The sequence below is a fragment of the Triturus cristatus genome, chromosome 3_2 (assembly GCF_964204655.1).
Source record: "Triturus cristatus chromosome 3_2, aTriCri1.1, whole genome shotgun sequence".
Classification (NCBI taxonomy): Eukaryota; Metazoa; Chordata; class Amphibia; order Caudata; family Salamandridae; genus Triturus; species Triturus cristatus.
Window position 1 is genome coordinate 954,919,438 of NC_140584.1, and position 16,057 is coordinate 954,935,494.

The following is a 16,057-nucleotide window of genomic DNA, read 5'->3' on the forward strand; positions in this document are numbered from 1 at the left end:
CTCAGCCTTGCATCCCTGATTTCTCTTCCGATCTCATCTGCTATCAGTCTTCTTCTAAGTACACCTCTAAAAATAAATTCCAGTTTTTCGGTTGCACTTTACAAAAACATAAAATACAAGGGAAACATCAAACCCTCTAGAAGGTTTTGCACTGCAAACAGAATTGTTGAAGAAAGTTGCCCTAAAGCAATGCACACAGACTTTTTGTTAGGGTGAAAAATCAAGCAAGAAAAATAAAAAAAATAAAACAACGTAAGATTTGGAACAAACTGGAACACCCACAATTTTCCATGAAGGAAAGAACATACATAGTTTATGTTATGTAACATGGCACAACGTGCAAGCATTCAAGCAATTTCTAGATATTGACCAATTGGAATTCGACTTTTAACAAAGCTGAGTGACAACACATTATTTTAACATTTTCACATTATGTTAACATCTTCACATTCTGTTAACATCTGAACTGAAGACAACAACAAAAACGTTTTCAAGTTAACATTTTTTTTTTAAGTAAAACCTGTGCAAATGTTTTATTATCTCAAGGGCATGGTATAAGTGCTTTTTAAAAGGCATTTATGGGAAATATATTGCTGTACTGCCTGGATGCATGAAGGAAGCAGTGCAATCCTTTAACGCATGCCTTACCTTGGTTTGTTTCCATCTCATAACTGGGCACCTCAAAATCGAATAATGCTGTGGAAATAACACACCCACCAATCTATCAGATGTGTATGCCTATTCAATATTTTTAAAATAATTCCAAGATGTGACTGGTTTGTGCCTTAAGTATGTATGTGGATTGGTAGAAGGAACCACTCCTTTTCGACCACAGAGACCATTTAGTCCATATCCATACCCTCGGATGGTGCGTCTTACTACGGACATTACCGTCGTCATTCTCACCTCACACTTCAAGACCATTGCCTTGAGAAAGCCCTTGGCCCACCGGCCACATGGGTGAAACACATGTCAGCTTTTCGATTGCTCTCTTGTGTTTATGATAATAAATATATACAAAAAAAATATTGAAAAACAGTATGAGACTTTGGGATTCATTTTTCCCAGGAATCCACATGCATAATTAAGGCACAAACCTGTCACATCTTGGAATCATTGCTTTACTTTCGGTGATCCTTGGGTGAAACCACTTAACAGGTTCGTGCCAAACAAAGAATTGGGTCATGTCCCTTTGTGCCTGAACTTTGGCAGTACTCACCCACTTCATCAAACTACAATATTTTTTTTAAAGAAACACATTGGGCCTCATTCTTACTTCTGCAGGAACACCATAATGGTAATTTGGTACTCAGAATTACTGATATTGTATGATTTAGTAATTTCGGAATGTGAAATTACTACACTATTCCATGATTTATTTTGAAAAATGGGGAATAAACGTATGAACTAGTGTTTATGTGCATATTCCAGGAGGATTTTCCTCCACTCTGGGCCGTTTTTCCCCCACACACATTTTGCCAGTTTTTTTTTTGTGTCGAAATGCCAGGGAAAACTAATCAGGAGCGTGTGTTCCCACCTATCGCAATTGCATAATCCCGATTCAGACAGTAGCCTTTATTACAGGTCGAATCAGGATATCCTCAGACATTGTAATGAGGTCCATTTTTGTTTCTAGCTGAAATTTTACAGAATTTGTAACAATTATCTCGGGGGATTTGCCTTTTAAACTGATTTTTTAAAAACATGATAAACCAGTCAGGTTTCAAGTGGTAAACAGATATTTGGACCACTGACAACATGATCATGTCTCATCATAAAGATGTGATATAAGACAGAGAGATAATATTAGTCTCTTGGTATAATGATTCTACCCTGAGCTTCTACACAAAGATACAGTATTTTAAAAAATATATATTTTGGCAATGATAAAATGTAACACGAACATGTTGCTGCATTACGCAAATATGAGGGTTCACAAATTGTGAATAATTTGCTCTAAGAGAATGACAAAGTCAGTAAATGTTTCGCACAAGGTAATATACTTTGAGAAGCAGAGAAGGTTTTCAGGACACTTAGAAAGCAGATGCTCTTTTCATTTGAAAAATATTTTTGATAATTGTAGGGTGATCAAAAATCTTTTAAAATGCTATTATGCTATGTGCAGATAGTTGCCAGTTTTCTATTAAAATAGCAATTAAAGTTTCCAAAACACAAATATGTAATACTCCCCTCAAGGGTCAAGCTGCTTTAAAATATTCCTGCAAGGATTTCTGCTGGGTATGCCAGATTTCTACACTAAAGTCAGATACCTACATCTTGAAATGCAGTTAGTCACACTGCCACTGAATCCCAAATCTCTGCACATAAATTCACACTTTTCCAAAGAGCGTCTTTGGAAGAGTCTACAAATGCTGGAGCAATGACACAATTTCATATTTTGAGGCTACACTGAAGCACAACACTCTTCAAATAAAAGGTCTTTCTTCCATTCCCTGCAGAGATGATTTTAGTACGCCTCGAGGAGAATAATGGGACAGGAAGTGTTACAATACATTAGGTTAAAACAGGGATTGTCATGCATTTTTTCTACCTAACCCCACAGTTTCATGGTATTTCCAGACATGATGCGCAGTAGATTTCCAGTTTCTTTAATGTAATTTTACGTTTCATAATATTTACAGATGTCTTCTATTTGAAAGCATATTTTAATTTCTGGGCACAGTAGACAAGATGAGTATGTTAGCACATTGCCAGCTCCGTCTGCTCAAAAAATACGGCAGTGATCAATTATGATCGAAGTTTAACATTTTTTAAAGTAGGTCGAGCCCTACTAAGGTTCTGTTCATTTAGTGCTTCAACGTTAATTTATCCAAAATAAAATAAAACAATTTCTCCATGACTTATTTTCATTTTGCTCCATCGCTCCAAGTGGCATGAAGTCTTGTCTCAACATATGCTGACTTTGGGTTGGTCTTTTGTGCCAGTGGTTTGAGATGCTAGACGTCAAGAAGTTGCAAGAAAAGAAGACGCAAAGATCTGTATGGATGCACTTGGGTGAAGTGTTTCCAGTTTTGTTCATATAAACTAATTGGATGGCCTCTAGTCCAACAAGTGCATGTAAATAAAAATGAAATGATTGGCCTCTAGACTAACAACTACTGAAGGGCAACTGTGAGACCCCTAACTGTTCGGTAGCAATGCTGCAAAGCTAAGAATCTATGAATCTCTTTCACTTTGTCTGTCTTGTTTCTCCACTGCAATCTCACGAGCTCCTCTCCTGCCTCTAAGTAAACTTCATTTGACTGTTCAATTCCGCAACAAGTGACTTAACTAGCTCACCACCTCTAGAACCTACTAGATATGAGGCATGGTATTGGGAAGTGAAAGGAGCTCTACTGCTGCAGAATCCGTAACAGCCATAACTTTCTTTGTGGAACTGGGATTCCGCTAATACCAGAACGAAGTTGGTCTTAGGAAGATCTCTTTGCCATTGTACAGTGAATATGCCATTAGTTACTGCAGGTAAACCGTTCTTTTTGAGCTAAAACTACAGCTAGGGTAGACACCAGATATAAAAACACAACTAAATGGACCCACAATCTGGGACTGACTCGTGGAGGATCAGGTAGCGGGACCTCTCCAATAGGAGACCCAAGTAATTGCCCAGCCCCGATGCATCATTCAGTACGAGATTCTCCATATGTCCCAACGAATGTATAGCAAAACAAACATATTGCACATGGATGGCGGGTTTGTAGTTTATGATACATGTCTTTTGGAAGGTGAATAGGGGAAACCAGCCCCCTACAAGCCTGCGGTTATTACTAGTAGTCATCTACCTCTACAGAAGCACTGACGGGTATGAGCAACAAGATCTACAATTGCAAAGGTTTAGATGCACAGTTTGCCAATCGCCATGCATCAGTATGACCTAGTAAAAGAAGGTTGTTTTAATGTTGCTACAGGCTTTTTACGTACGCGCCCCTAGTGCATTGATGTGATGTGATGTGTTACAGATGGAGGTATGCGTACCACACAAGTGGAAAATCCAGAATGCCTGGATCCTTCTACTTGAAATGGTGACACTAAAAACAGTCACATTTCTTGAAGACATCAAGGTACGCTTGGCCCTTTCACTGTCTCTTTAAAATATTTACCGGGGCTGTCCCATAGCAGGTTTAAAAATACATCTACAGTGTTAAATAAATAAACAATGTTACAAATCTATAAGTTAACCCCCCTCTTCCCCACAGTTTTGTTTGCTATTGTTCCCTGTAAATGGATGACTGGCATCCGAGTACAGACACGATGCTTTTCCTCCGGCACTCCTATGGATTGTTAGTTTTCCATCTTTCTTTTCTGCGCGCTCTTTTGCTGCTGCCGAAGTACCGCAAGAGGGTTGGGCTTTGCCATTCATCTGTAGGACCAAAGACAAAATGGCGTCTGCTAGGCTGAGCTGGGAGAGTCCATCGTGGAGAGAATACGGACTATTTCGGCACGTTGAGTGGGTGAGATGTGCTGGGTCATGTGGACGATGGAATCCATTGCAACCTCAGGGTTCGCCTGCACCAAACTAGGAAGAGGGAAAAAGAAAGAAGACATTGTAAATGAACCCCAATATATACCTGATGGATTTATTAATTTTCAGCTTTATACCTAAGGTCACCTACATAGTAAGCTGCTTGCAGAGTCTGTCTTACGCTCACAACAATTTGTCAGGCTAGCAAAAATAAATGGCAAACTACACAGGCCAAGAAATAAGGGAGCAAATCTATGGAACAAAGTTTTTCTTTGACTCACTACATATTAGTATATATTTTTGAAGCAAAAAGGGTTTTAATGCATGTCCCAGGTTTAGTTTGCCATTTCTTTTCATGCGTGACCTGCAATGATTTTCACACTTTTTTTAAAGAGTACTTCGAATAAGGACGAATTAAATGGTCTGCTTTACTGAAAGACGAGTTTGAGGTAATTTTTGCCTCTCCTTATGCACCAGCCCACAGGAGAAAGTTAGCTTACTGGCTGGGGAGCCTGCCTTTCTCTGGTGAACAGCCCTGGATCTCAAAGGCACTTTAGACCATTCTGTGAGTCCTTGAATAGTGACTATCTCGCTGCTCCATCCAACACACCCTTCGGGGGTGGTAGGTTGCTTTTTGCGAAGGCTGGGCTTTTCCTGGGGCACAAAAAATCTTCAAGGGTGGTGGGGTGCTTTTGGCGAAGGCCGGACCCCACCATTGCACATGAAGGTGGGGGAGTGCTTTTGGCAGGGTCTGGCTTCACTGCTGCATATAACACAGCTTCTAGTGTAGCGGCGTGCTTTTGGCAGGGGCCAGACCTCACTGCTGCACAAGACACAGACTTCGAGGGTGGCAGGGTGCTTTTGGCAGAAGATGGAAATTACAGCTGCACATGATATTCTTGGGTGCCAGGGTGCTTTAGCAAGTGACGTGACTTTGCTGATAAACATAACATAGCCATCTTAGGCTTCAGGATGATTTCAGAAAGATGAACAAGTTACTTACCTTTGGTAATGCCTTATCTGGTAGAGACTCCATCTAGCCCGAGATTCCTCACCTTAGAATTATCCCCAGGCATCAGACTGAATCAGGAAATTTTTCGTAAACAGTACACTTACCGACCGGTAAGTGGTGTCGTTCGGTTCCATGTGGGGTCATCTGCACCAGAAGTGAAGTGCGCGGTGCCTATATAGGCACCACCGCAGCGTGCAGACATCAGTTTCTTTTCATGACTTTCTAAACCCGAAGCGCTGAACCATGAAGAACATTAGTGTGGAGAACTAGGGCCCTGAAAGGGGAACCTCCCAGTCCCTATAAATCTGTTCGCAAAGTGGGGAGGATGATTGGGTCTGTAAGGTATCTGTGGCTTGATTAAATCAAATTTCTTTTTATAAAGCGCTAGACTGCCCAAGGGCATCTGGACGCTGCTACTGTATGAAGACATAGCAAACACAAGAAGATGATGGATGGAGTGCTGAAACTTTTCAAACACTCACCCCCCCCCCCCCCCCCACCCCCCCTCCCCCTCAGTCACAGATCTGGGTTGAATCCATCATCATTCTTTAGCTCACTTTTCCACCCCAGTTCAGACACAGCTATATTAAAATCAGTCTTGACCCTGTGCCTCATGGGAACAGTCCAGCCCGAACTGCCAAGTCATGTCTTCCCTGGACCGGAAACAAGCATCCACTGTAGGAAGACATGACACAAAGGGTCAGAGTTAGCTAACGAAGAGCCACGTTTTTGGAGCTTTTCTGAAGGGGAGGAGATTTGAGGTTTCTTTCAGATATAAAGGGAGGGAGTTCCATAGTTTGGCTGTGCAAGGTATGAAGCTTCTGCCGCCCCAAGCGGCTTGTTTGAACATAGGAACAATGATATACTTGGCTGTAGAAGAGCACAGCGCACTGGAATGGGTGTACCATGTAAACTTGTGTTTTAGGTATTCAGGGCCAGAGTCCTTGAAAGCAATGTAGAGGTCCTTGAACTCGAGGCACTTTTTTATAGTCGACCATTGCAGCTTAGCTAAGTCATGAGAGGCTGATTGGTGCCTAGGAATCCCCAGCAGCATGAGTGCTGCTGCGTTGTGCAAAATCTGAAGTTTGTGGCGTAATCTTTGCTGCATGTTCAAATAAAAAGCATTTTAGATAAAACGAGAGAGGTATCTGTAGTCTTCTGAAGGTAAGGGGGAATGAAAGGACACACTTTCCTAACGTTTTTCAGAGTGAAGAAGGATGTTGAAGTAACAGCATTAATCTGATCTCCAAAAGACAGTTTGTTGTAAGAAATTCCTGACACTCCTAACCGGAGTTTACAATGCACCTAGTTCTTGTGACAACCAACTGGCAGTCTAGAAGGAAACTTCACTGCCAAAGAGAAGAACCTCAGTTTTTCCTGAGTTTAAGTTATTTTTCATCCAATTGTCAATTTGCAGCTGTGGAATCTAGTGGCTGTATCGTCCAGATTGCTGGACAATGAAACAACAATTTGGGTATCGTCAACGTACAAGATTACAGAGTATCCAAAAGATTTGATGAGCCTGGTCAGGGGGGTGACAAAGGTTAAAAATGGTGGGACTCAAGTATGAAACAAATAGCTCCCTCTCAGACAAAAAGGATGTCAGGAGAGCAAGAGCCGCTACCGTAATGCATACATTATAAAGATGGTCAATCAACAGGTCATGGTTGACCGTGTCGAAAGCTGCAGAGAGATCTAATAAAACGAAGGCAGCCTTTCCACCATTGGGGCGGCCACAAAACCCCTATCCAAATATGTGGATGTATTCCTCAAACCCATTGTTCACAGATTACCATCATATGTGAGAGATACTGGACACTTAATCTCCAAAATAGAGGACCTCCCTTTCAATGACCAGAGGAAATATCTGGTTACAATGGACCTGGAGGCCCTCTATGCTAACATCCCGCAGAAAGAGGCCATGAGGGACATACAGGAGGTCCTTGAAAAGGAAGACGATTGTAACAACTTGACATTTATCCTTGATTGTTAGGACTTGGTTCTCAACGAGAACTTTGAATTCAACGGGGACCTTTTTCAACAGGCACGGGGTAAGCATGGGGGCTGCATGCACCCGAGTGTTGCCAGCTTATATATGGCGAAATTTGAATCCCACCATTTTTACAATGAAGTGGCACCTTTTTTTGAAAATGTTCGTCACTGGGCACGGTTTATTGATGATATTTTTTTCATCTGGAGGGGTGACCAGGAAACCCTGGCAGAATTCATACTATGGCTAAATGCCTGTGATCCCAATCTCAAATTCACTGCTCATATCAGCAATGTGAAAGTGGAATTACTGGATGTGTGGCTAGAACATCACAAATCACATCTCTCAGTGTCCTTGTACACGAAACCCACAGCCAGGAACACACTACTACATTTTAGCAGTTTCCACCCCCGATGTCAGAGAGAAGGAATACCATTTAGCCAATTCCTCCGCTTGAGGAGAAATTGCACCACCATCACAGATTTCCTGACTCAAGCGGAGATCCCCAAGCACAAACTGATCGCCAGAGGATATCCGGCTAAACTCACAAAAGATTCTTTAAAAAGAGCCAGATATTACGACCGGGAGAACATGTTCAGACCCAACAACAAACAACAGCAATAAAAACTGGTTTGCGTGACCAAACACTCCAACATTGATGGCAAAATTTGGCAAATCACACCCAAGGGCATTTACTCAACATCAATGACAATGAGAATAAACTACGTAGGCCTCTTTTTGCCTTCAGGAGAAATAAGAACTTACGAAATCTATTGGTCAGAGCCAAGAGAACAGAAAAGGAAAACTTTTGCCAAAAATCCATCATGAGTGGCAACCCTATCAAAGGCAACCATAAATGTGGATCCTGCCAAGCCTGTTCAAATGCTATCGTAGCAGACAACATCAGGATACACAATAGAACAGTTTATCTCAAGGATATAACCAATTGTCGCTCATCCAACATCATCTATCTGATTTTGTGCCTGTGCTGCCTTGGATATGTGGGCAAAACTGGCTGTGAATGCGGGAAAAGAATAGGTGAACACAAATCCAACATCCGTACTGTCAAACATCCTGCCCCGCAGGTCCATCAGTGGCGGGATTTTAATCACACAGACAGTGACCTGAGGTGGATTATTATAGAGAAGATAGAACCTCAACAGGGGAAACATGCCATAACCATCCGAAAGAAAAGGGAGGTTTTCTGGATTTTCACCCTCCAAACCAAGGAAAAGGGTCTCAATGAACAGATCCCCTGGGAAAATGCCATGTAAAGCTGCGCCCTGTGTGTGTGTGGGGGGGGGGGGGAGCGGCGTCTTTTCTCCCCCCAGTGTGTGTTCCGCTCATTTTTCCATTCTTGACACATAGGATCCCGTTGAGATATCAGGACCCCATCTTTTTCCTTTTTGAGATCCTTGACCCTTATGATCGGGCCTGATTTTCTCTCTGGCCTCCACCTTCCAGTCTTTCCCCCCCGGTGGAACCCGGTATGCCAACTATTGGTTGATATCCTACCTCTCTGGCCCTGTTGTGACTATCCCCCCTGTGGGCATAGATTTCTTTTCTACCCGCGGGTTTATTCTTTGCCCCTGCATACATAATCCTTACACCCTCTTTCAATTGAATTTATCTTTGGCCACTTTCTTATACCAGTTTTTTTCTGTAATCAGAGTAATTCCCCCATATCCTTTCCATGACCACCGACACCGGGTGCATTTTATGTTTACTTCTCCAATATGGCCACCACGGTCTCTCGGACCTTTTTACAGTTTTACAGTTTACCTATAGGCAGTGACTCCCTTTCCCCTAGAGCTTCTGCTCTTGTGTACTTGCGAGACCGCAGATGGCTCATTTGGTGTACAGAACCTGTGCGACCCATCTCCTCCTGCACCCAGCTTCCATCTGTGTGAATCTCCCCTGCTGACCTTTGTCTTTCCTCCCTTCTAAGATGGCGGCACCTCACTTCCTTGGGAGTCGCTCCATCTGTTTACCTATCCCAACATTCCCGGCGCTACGTATTCGCTGAGATGGCAGAAAGATAGCCCTTTAAGATGCTCAAAGCAGAGCCCTGCTGAGCAAGAAAAACGATAAGTAGAAGGACCTAAGAGAAGGGAGCAGAAAGAGGATCAACCTATTTTCTGCACACCACGTCCCAATTGCAGGCACATACTGTCTTGTTAGAGCGATGCCTATCAACCAAGTTAAAATTGCAGATTTTGGGCGGAAGGTCAAAAGCTATTAACTGTCGCCGCTCACTCTCCACGCCTGAAGGTGGTGCGTTGACAAGTTCTGGTGGAGAACCCTCCCCTGCAGCTACGACAGAGGATCCTCCTGAAGGGGCAGCCTGATCCGAGGACCGATAGTCATGCTCAATAGCTCGGAATATCAAAATCTCCGAGCCCAGTCCAGAGCAACAAGGATAACTTGGGTCCAGTCGTTCTGGATATTCCTGAAACTCTGAGCTGGAGTTGTATGGGCAGAAAGGAGTACAAGAGCCCTGAGCTCCACTGAGATGAAAAGCGTCTCCGAGCGAGAGTCGCCTTGGAAACCTCCAACACGCAAAACAGCTGACATTGCGCATTCTCTGTGGTGCTGGACAGATCTAACCAAGGTTCTCCTCACTCTCGAAAGAGACTTTGCACCACATCCGGATGGAGACGCCATTCATGATCCGCTAGGCATCCTCGGCTGAGTTTGTACACCCTGGCGTTCAGAGAGCCCGCCAGGTGTTAAACCACCAGGGATATGCCCTGGCATCCCAGCAACATCCAGAGGCGCAAGGCCTCTTGGCAAAGGGTCCACGACCCAACCCTGCCCTGTTTTTTGCAGTACCACATGGTGGTGGTGTTTTCTGTGAACACCTACACTAGCCTTCCCTTGATCGAGGGTAGAAAGGCTTTCAATGCTAGCTGGATCAACTGGAGCTCCAGTAAGTTGATGTAGAGTCTGGATTCCGCTGAAGACCAGAGGCCTCTGATCTCCACTTCTCTGAGATGGCCATCCCATTCCAGAAGTGAAGCATCTGTAACTACTGTGAGATCTGGTTGCGGAAAGGAGAGAGGTGTGCCGCCTACCCAATCATGATTCCACAACCACCACTGCAGATCACGTGCAGTTCCCTCCGTGATCTGGACCACGTTGGATTTGCCTGATACTGCTCCTACAGGAACTTCAGGTCCCACTGCAGCTCTCATATGCCAATGGGCATGTTTTACAAGAAGGATGCAAGAGGCAAAGAGGACCAACAGCCTCAGTCACACTCAATGAAATCCAAGATAGAGGCTGAAAAATTGGTATCGCAACCTGAATATCCTGGACTCGCTTTTCTTGAGGATAGGCCCAAAATGGCACTGTGTCCAGAACAGCTTGGATGAAAGAGAGCATTTGAGAGGAAGTCAGGTGGGACTTTGGCACATTGATAATGTACCCCAGTGAATGCAGAGGGCCCGTTGTAGTCTGGAGGTGGGAGACAGGGCTGGGAACCCTGTTGGCCTTGGTGGCTGGGCGATAAAGGGTGCAGGTGGTAGGCCCTACCGTATCCATGGATGGGAAGAAAGGCAGCCTGGAGTTTATGATTTGCCATGGACAGGCCCAAGGACCTCGCCATAGCTCTGCTATTCTTGAAGCGCAGAGTCTGCCTTCTCACCATAGAGGTAAGAGCTATCAAAGGGCATGTCCATGTGCAAAGCCAGTGGTTCCCAGCCAGTCGTGGCGTCTCAGTGCCACTGTCAATGAAATCGCTCTGCCCGGCGAGTTGTTCGTATCAATTCAACATCAGATGGTGAACGTTGCTGCATCTCGCCCATCAGCAATTGCTCGGGAGAATATGACTTGGGCATCCTCTGAGATCATGGGCAGCACTTGCGCAACTAAATCCCATACAGTGTGCTGATGTCGGCCCAAAAGGTATGTGCTGTTCGCCGACTGCAGTGCTAGGCTGGTGGAAGAGAAAATCCTCTTACCAAAGGGACCCTGCCTTTTGGATTCCCTATCCTATGGTGGTCCAAGTGGAGGCTTGGTCAGCCAAGCTTTCCAGGGAGGGATGCTGGGTGAGGAAACTGGGGTCCACAGGCGCGGGCAGATGGCGGCAAGTAATCGTTTTATGCACAGGAGCCCATGTGCAGAGCTTGGACCAGGCATGAAGGACGATATCTGTAAGGGCTTATATGAAGGGTGAGTAAGAGTTCAGAAATGGCAACTCCTGGCAGAAGCATGTTTTTGTCTTGACTGCCACTGTGGGCAGCTGAAGATTCAGGACCTCAGCTGCCCTCCTCACCACCATTGTAAATGAGGCACCCTCCTCCATAGCCACAGTATGGGGAGAGACCAGGCCAGTGTCTGTTGAGGTGTCCAAACCATTGGCATCTGCCAGTTCCTCATACCATTTGTCCTCTGTATCATCCAGGGGGTGATAGCAACTATAAGGCTAGCTGACCCCTCCTAATCGTCTCCCTCTCTAGGCCGGTCTAAAGAAAAAGGCACTGGATTTGACTCAAGAGGGCATGGTACCGGTCGGCGCCAGAGTTGGTGTTGGGTGACAGTGATCTGGCTCTGCGTCAGAGTTGGGTAAAATGATGGTGCCCTCGTGTCCGCAGGGCGTCAGTAGTACTGGGAGCAACAGCATTGCAGCAGACACCGGTTGCGGTTGGCACTGCTCCGGATCCAGCACTAGATCCAAGGGGCCTGACTGAGGCAGAGGACGATCCCGCTGACAGAGAACCAGCAGGGGTGCCTCCTATACCTCTGGAGCCCGAATACGTTTGAGAGGGTCAGGCCGCCCATATATGAGATGCATAGCCTCATAAAACTCCTTGAGTTTTAGGGGGTTGCTCCAGCTCTAGGAAACTCTGGGAGGCGCAGAGCCGACCCTGGCACAAGCTCCATGACAGAGGGAGGGCTAGAGTGGTCAGGTCCGAATACTTGGACCGGCATGAAGAAGTCGAAGAGCGCTTCGACTTTTTCTTTTTGTGAGACTTACCCAATGACCTGGATCGAGACGAGGACGATGACCGTTGGGAGTGGCTTTGCGAGAGGACCCGGGACCTTCTCTGTGACCAGGATCGAGAGTCATGGGGTCGCCTGATGTTGGGCGACAAAGAGTTTGAGGGACCACTCTCTCAGCGCCTTGGGGTTCATGGCACGGTACTCCTCACAAGTCTTTGAGAGCGTGGTCTAGCTCCATATACCATAGGCAAACCAAGACATCTGCCTGTGACTGGCATCACAAGATTTGAAGGAGGTGGCCTTCTTGGAAGATATCCCTCGCACAGCAGGATATGGAATCTCAAAAAAGGGCTCTACAAAAGTAGAGAAAAAAGTCAGTTAATAAAGACAGGGGAGTACCTCTTTGGATCTGCGCTAACTGGTGCGGAAAGAAAAGAAATAATGTCAGCATGCTGGGGTGGCGCCTACATATGCACCGCAAACGTCACATCCGGTGTGTACGCTGCCGACACAGAGCTGAACGACGCTACCTACCAGCACACAGGGGTACTGCTTGAAAATTACTTTATCCAGTCTGACGCCTGGGGAATATTCTAAGGTAAGGAATACGCGGCTAGACGTCTCCACCAGATGTAAAGATTAAAGCTTGTTCCACCATAGTCCTGCAGTGTTCTGCCTCTTGTCCCTGGTGTCATGGTGAATCGTATGCATTAGAGGTGGAAAAGGTGCATTTAGATTTGACATTACCCAAGCTAAAACTGGAATTATCAGTGTTAAAGTACAAAGTGGCTGTAAGCATGGTCAAAACACTTGAGCGTATGGAGTGGATGAAAAGTGATGAGCACTGTAGCACAGTAACAATTATCTGCATTCACTGCTTGTCTTGACTGTTTTTGCAAAGGGCCTGTCGTGCCACTGCGAAACATACCCACATACAAACACAAGCTCAAACCCCAACAAAACCAAAAGAACATTCTTCCGACCTAACTTTGCCAAACTGTCTTCCAAACCTGAGCATCTTCGAGGGCCATCTCACGTTTCTGACTTTTCTCACTTGTTTCGGTTGCTGGTAGACAGGCCACCCTTAGTTCTAGCCCTGGTCATGTAAACCACATAATCTACAACAAATAATTTCCCTTTCTAACGCCATGCTTTCTATCATCTCTCTTTTTTACTTTCTTGTTCTTTGTCTGTTTTTTTTAAATGTTCAACCAGTCAAGACACTTGTCCAGACCCAGTAGTGGAGCTGGACTCTGCGTCATTACCTTCCCTTTAAAAGAAACACGCAGTGATATCCCTGTGGCATTGTGTGAGTGTGGCTAGGAGTAGTGATGTGTCTGTGGCAAGGGGAGGTGGTAAGTATGTAAATACAGAATGTTGAGATGCTGGTTAGTAGTTTAGTATGCAGAGTTGGTGCTGTGGGATGTCCTGTTTTATTTTTCATCAAGGTTAAAACCTGTTTCTACTTCATCTGAATCTGACTTTGCACTTTTACGTAGTTAATAATAACTGGGGTTTCTGATGGCAGTATTGATGGTCTTACCTTCGTATCTGCTTGAGGATGTAATCTCTGGAGATGTACTTGATATTTTCATCTACAACTGAGCGTGCTCCCTCCTCTTCGGTCAGCTGCTTCTCAAGCCATTCCACCAGGTCTTTGTTGTTGTCCCACAGGTACGCCTGAAAAGAGAACAGAGAAAAGCATTTCAGGTAATCGGCATATACCCTTAGACAAAAACACAGACTGCCCTAAAGGTAAAGAAGGTGCTTCCTATCCAATGCAAGAGCACATTGAGCATCAGGAGAGCACTGTGCCGAAGAGCAGTTAGGACTACTTAAAATACCGGCTACTTAACGCCCCAAGAAGAATATACAAAGGGGGGTATATCTTTCTAGCACAATGTTTAAATACATTATCAGGAAATAGTTATATTAGTGGGCCACAAGTATATTATGAATTTAGGCCGTATCCCACATATTGTACTCCAACTCAATACCTTTTAACTCACACCCTGGAGCTGGTCCCCTACTACTAAGGGAGATGCTTGCGAGGCAATGACCCACTGCATTTTGACACCGTAGCAACGACTTTAATCCTTTATAAAATTGAATGGGCAGATTCGATGCATCCTTCAGACCTTCCATAAACCAGTCACGTTTGCAAATACTGAAAACCAGAAACCTACAGAACCACTTAGAATAGAACCGATACCTTAAGTGTGCCTCTGATGGTCACAGGAGGGTCACTCTAAGTCACAAAGAGTAGAGAATGCAAAGTTTGAATTGTAAAACTTATCGGACCATCAGGGCACTCACATTCCGCATAGGGTTGGGCTTGCAGGTCAAGCACTAGGAGCGCTCTGGACATAGGCTACTGGGAGCAAATCTAAATAACGACGTGACTCAATGAATTTGGATCATGAACTGCAAGACGTTGTCTTATGGCACAGAGTATACCGAAAGAAGATACAAATGCTATTTAACAACAGCAGCCAATCAGGCCCTCATATTAGGGCTGTTGTAAAAGAGAAACAGGTTCATGGACTTCAGTCTCATGGAGAAAAAGGATCGTATTATGAAGAAGACTGTGCTCTCTAATTCTTAGCAATTATTTTCAAAATAGATGATGAATGAATCTCCATTGATGGCTCCGAGGTCTGTGGTCAGCAAGTAACTTTTGAGAGTCCTTGGCCAGTGCAGAAAGGCTTCAGACCCAAGATCTAGTGGGTCGGTCTTCCCGGGGTTACCTACAGTAAAAGCTCAGCAGACACAGTCTCCATAGAGAGATTAATTACAATGCAAGGGTTTTGAAGTAAAGACTAGACTATCAGACTAAAAGTAGGCAAGACAATTGGCGAAGAGACGGAGGGGAGGGAGGAAGGGGTAGAGAGATAGAAGTGAAAGGAGGAGGATAAAGGATAAAAACGCCAGTAGATGATTGAGACAAGGGCATGTCTCCCCATAGAGAGTTCTTGAATACACCGTTCGCCTTGGATCCTTTGAAGCACAGCAGATGGAGGCGGGGCTAAGAGGGTCAAGCATTCTGTGACCGCTCAAGTCTACGCAGCCATGTATGAGCCCCACCCGCCATGTCTCTCTTTTTGTTTGTTGGGATAATATGGCCTGTTTGTTATGGGAGTCGGGTCTGGTGGGCAGGATTTGACGACATAATAACGCAGGGGTGTGTTAGACGCCTAATGGCTTTCCCCACTCCTCTCACCAGCTCTCATTTTCTTTACAAATCATTTAGGAATCGTTTGGTTAATGGTTTCCGGAAAGCCAAGTACCGCCATTAGGACTCATTCATATTTATGCCATTTTGTTTGGGTAATTAAACACAAAGCTCGTCATTTAAAGGAGCACTATCCTTCTCCGTTATCACTAACGAAGTCTAAGTCAGAATGGCAATGAGCTTGGAGATATAATCAACTAGGAGCCAAAGCGCGGAGGCAGAACCGTCCTGCCGCTCCCGGGCCGGGGGAGACACCGTAGTGATCTCGGTCTCAATTCTTCTTGTGGTGTGCATGAAGTCCACAGTCCCTGCGTAATCCTTGTAAATGGTTCATAAAGTCTCTTATGTTGGTGTTCAAATTCTTTCCCAAGCCTGCCCACATCTTCGGTTTTCTCTCAC

The 16,057-nt window shown here is 44.8% G+C and overlaps 1 protein-coding gene across 5 annotated transcripts in view; it reads right to left on the reverse strand.

Moving 5' to 3' along the window:
* Positions 1 to 284: 284 nt before the first annotated feature.
* Positions 285 to 16,057, reverse strand: part of ACACA (acetyl-CoA carboxylase alpha) — a 938,215-nt gene continuing 922,442 nt past the window's right edge. For all 5 annotated transcript variants that reach the window (XM_085649480.1, XM_085649478.1, XM_085649479.1 and 2 more), the window contains 2 exons: positions 13,970 to 14,106; positions 285 to 4,534 (listed from right to left, as the gene is read on the reverse strand). In XM_085649480.1, coding sequence (XP_085505606.1) covers positions 4,408 to 4,534; positions 13,970 to 14,106 — 264 coding nt within the window. In that variant the 3' untranslated portion in view covers positions 285 to 4,407. The remainder of the gene's footprint in view (positions 4,535 to 13,969; positions 14,107 to 16,057) is intronic.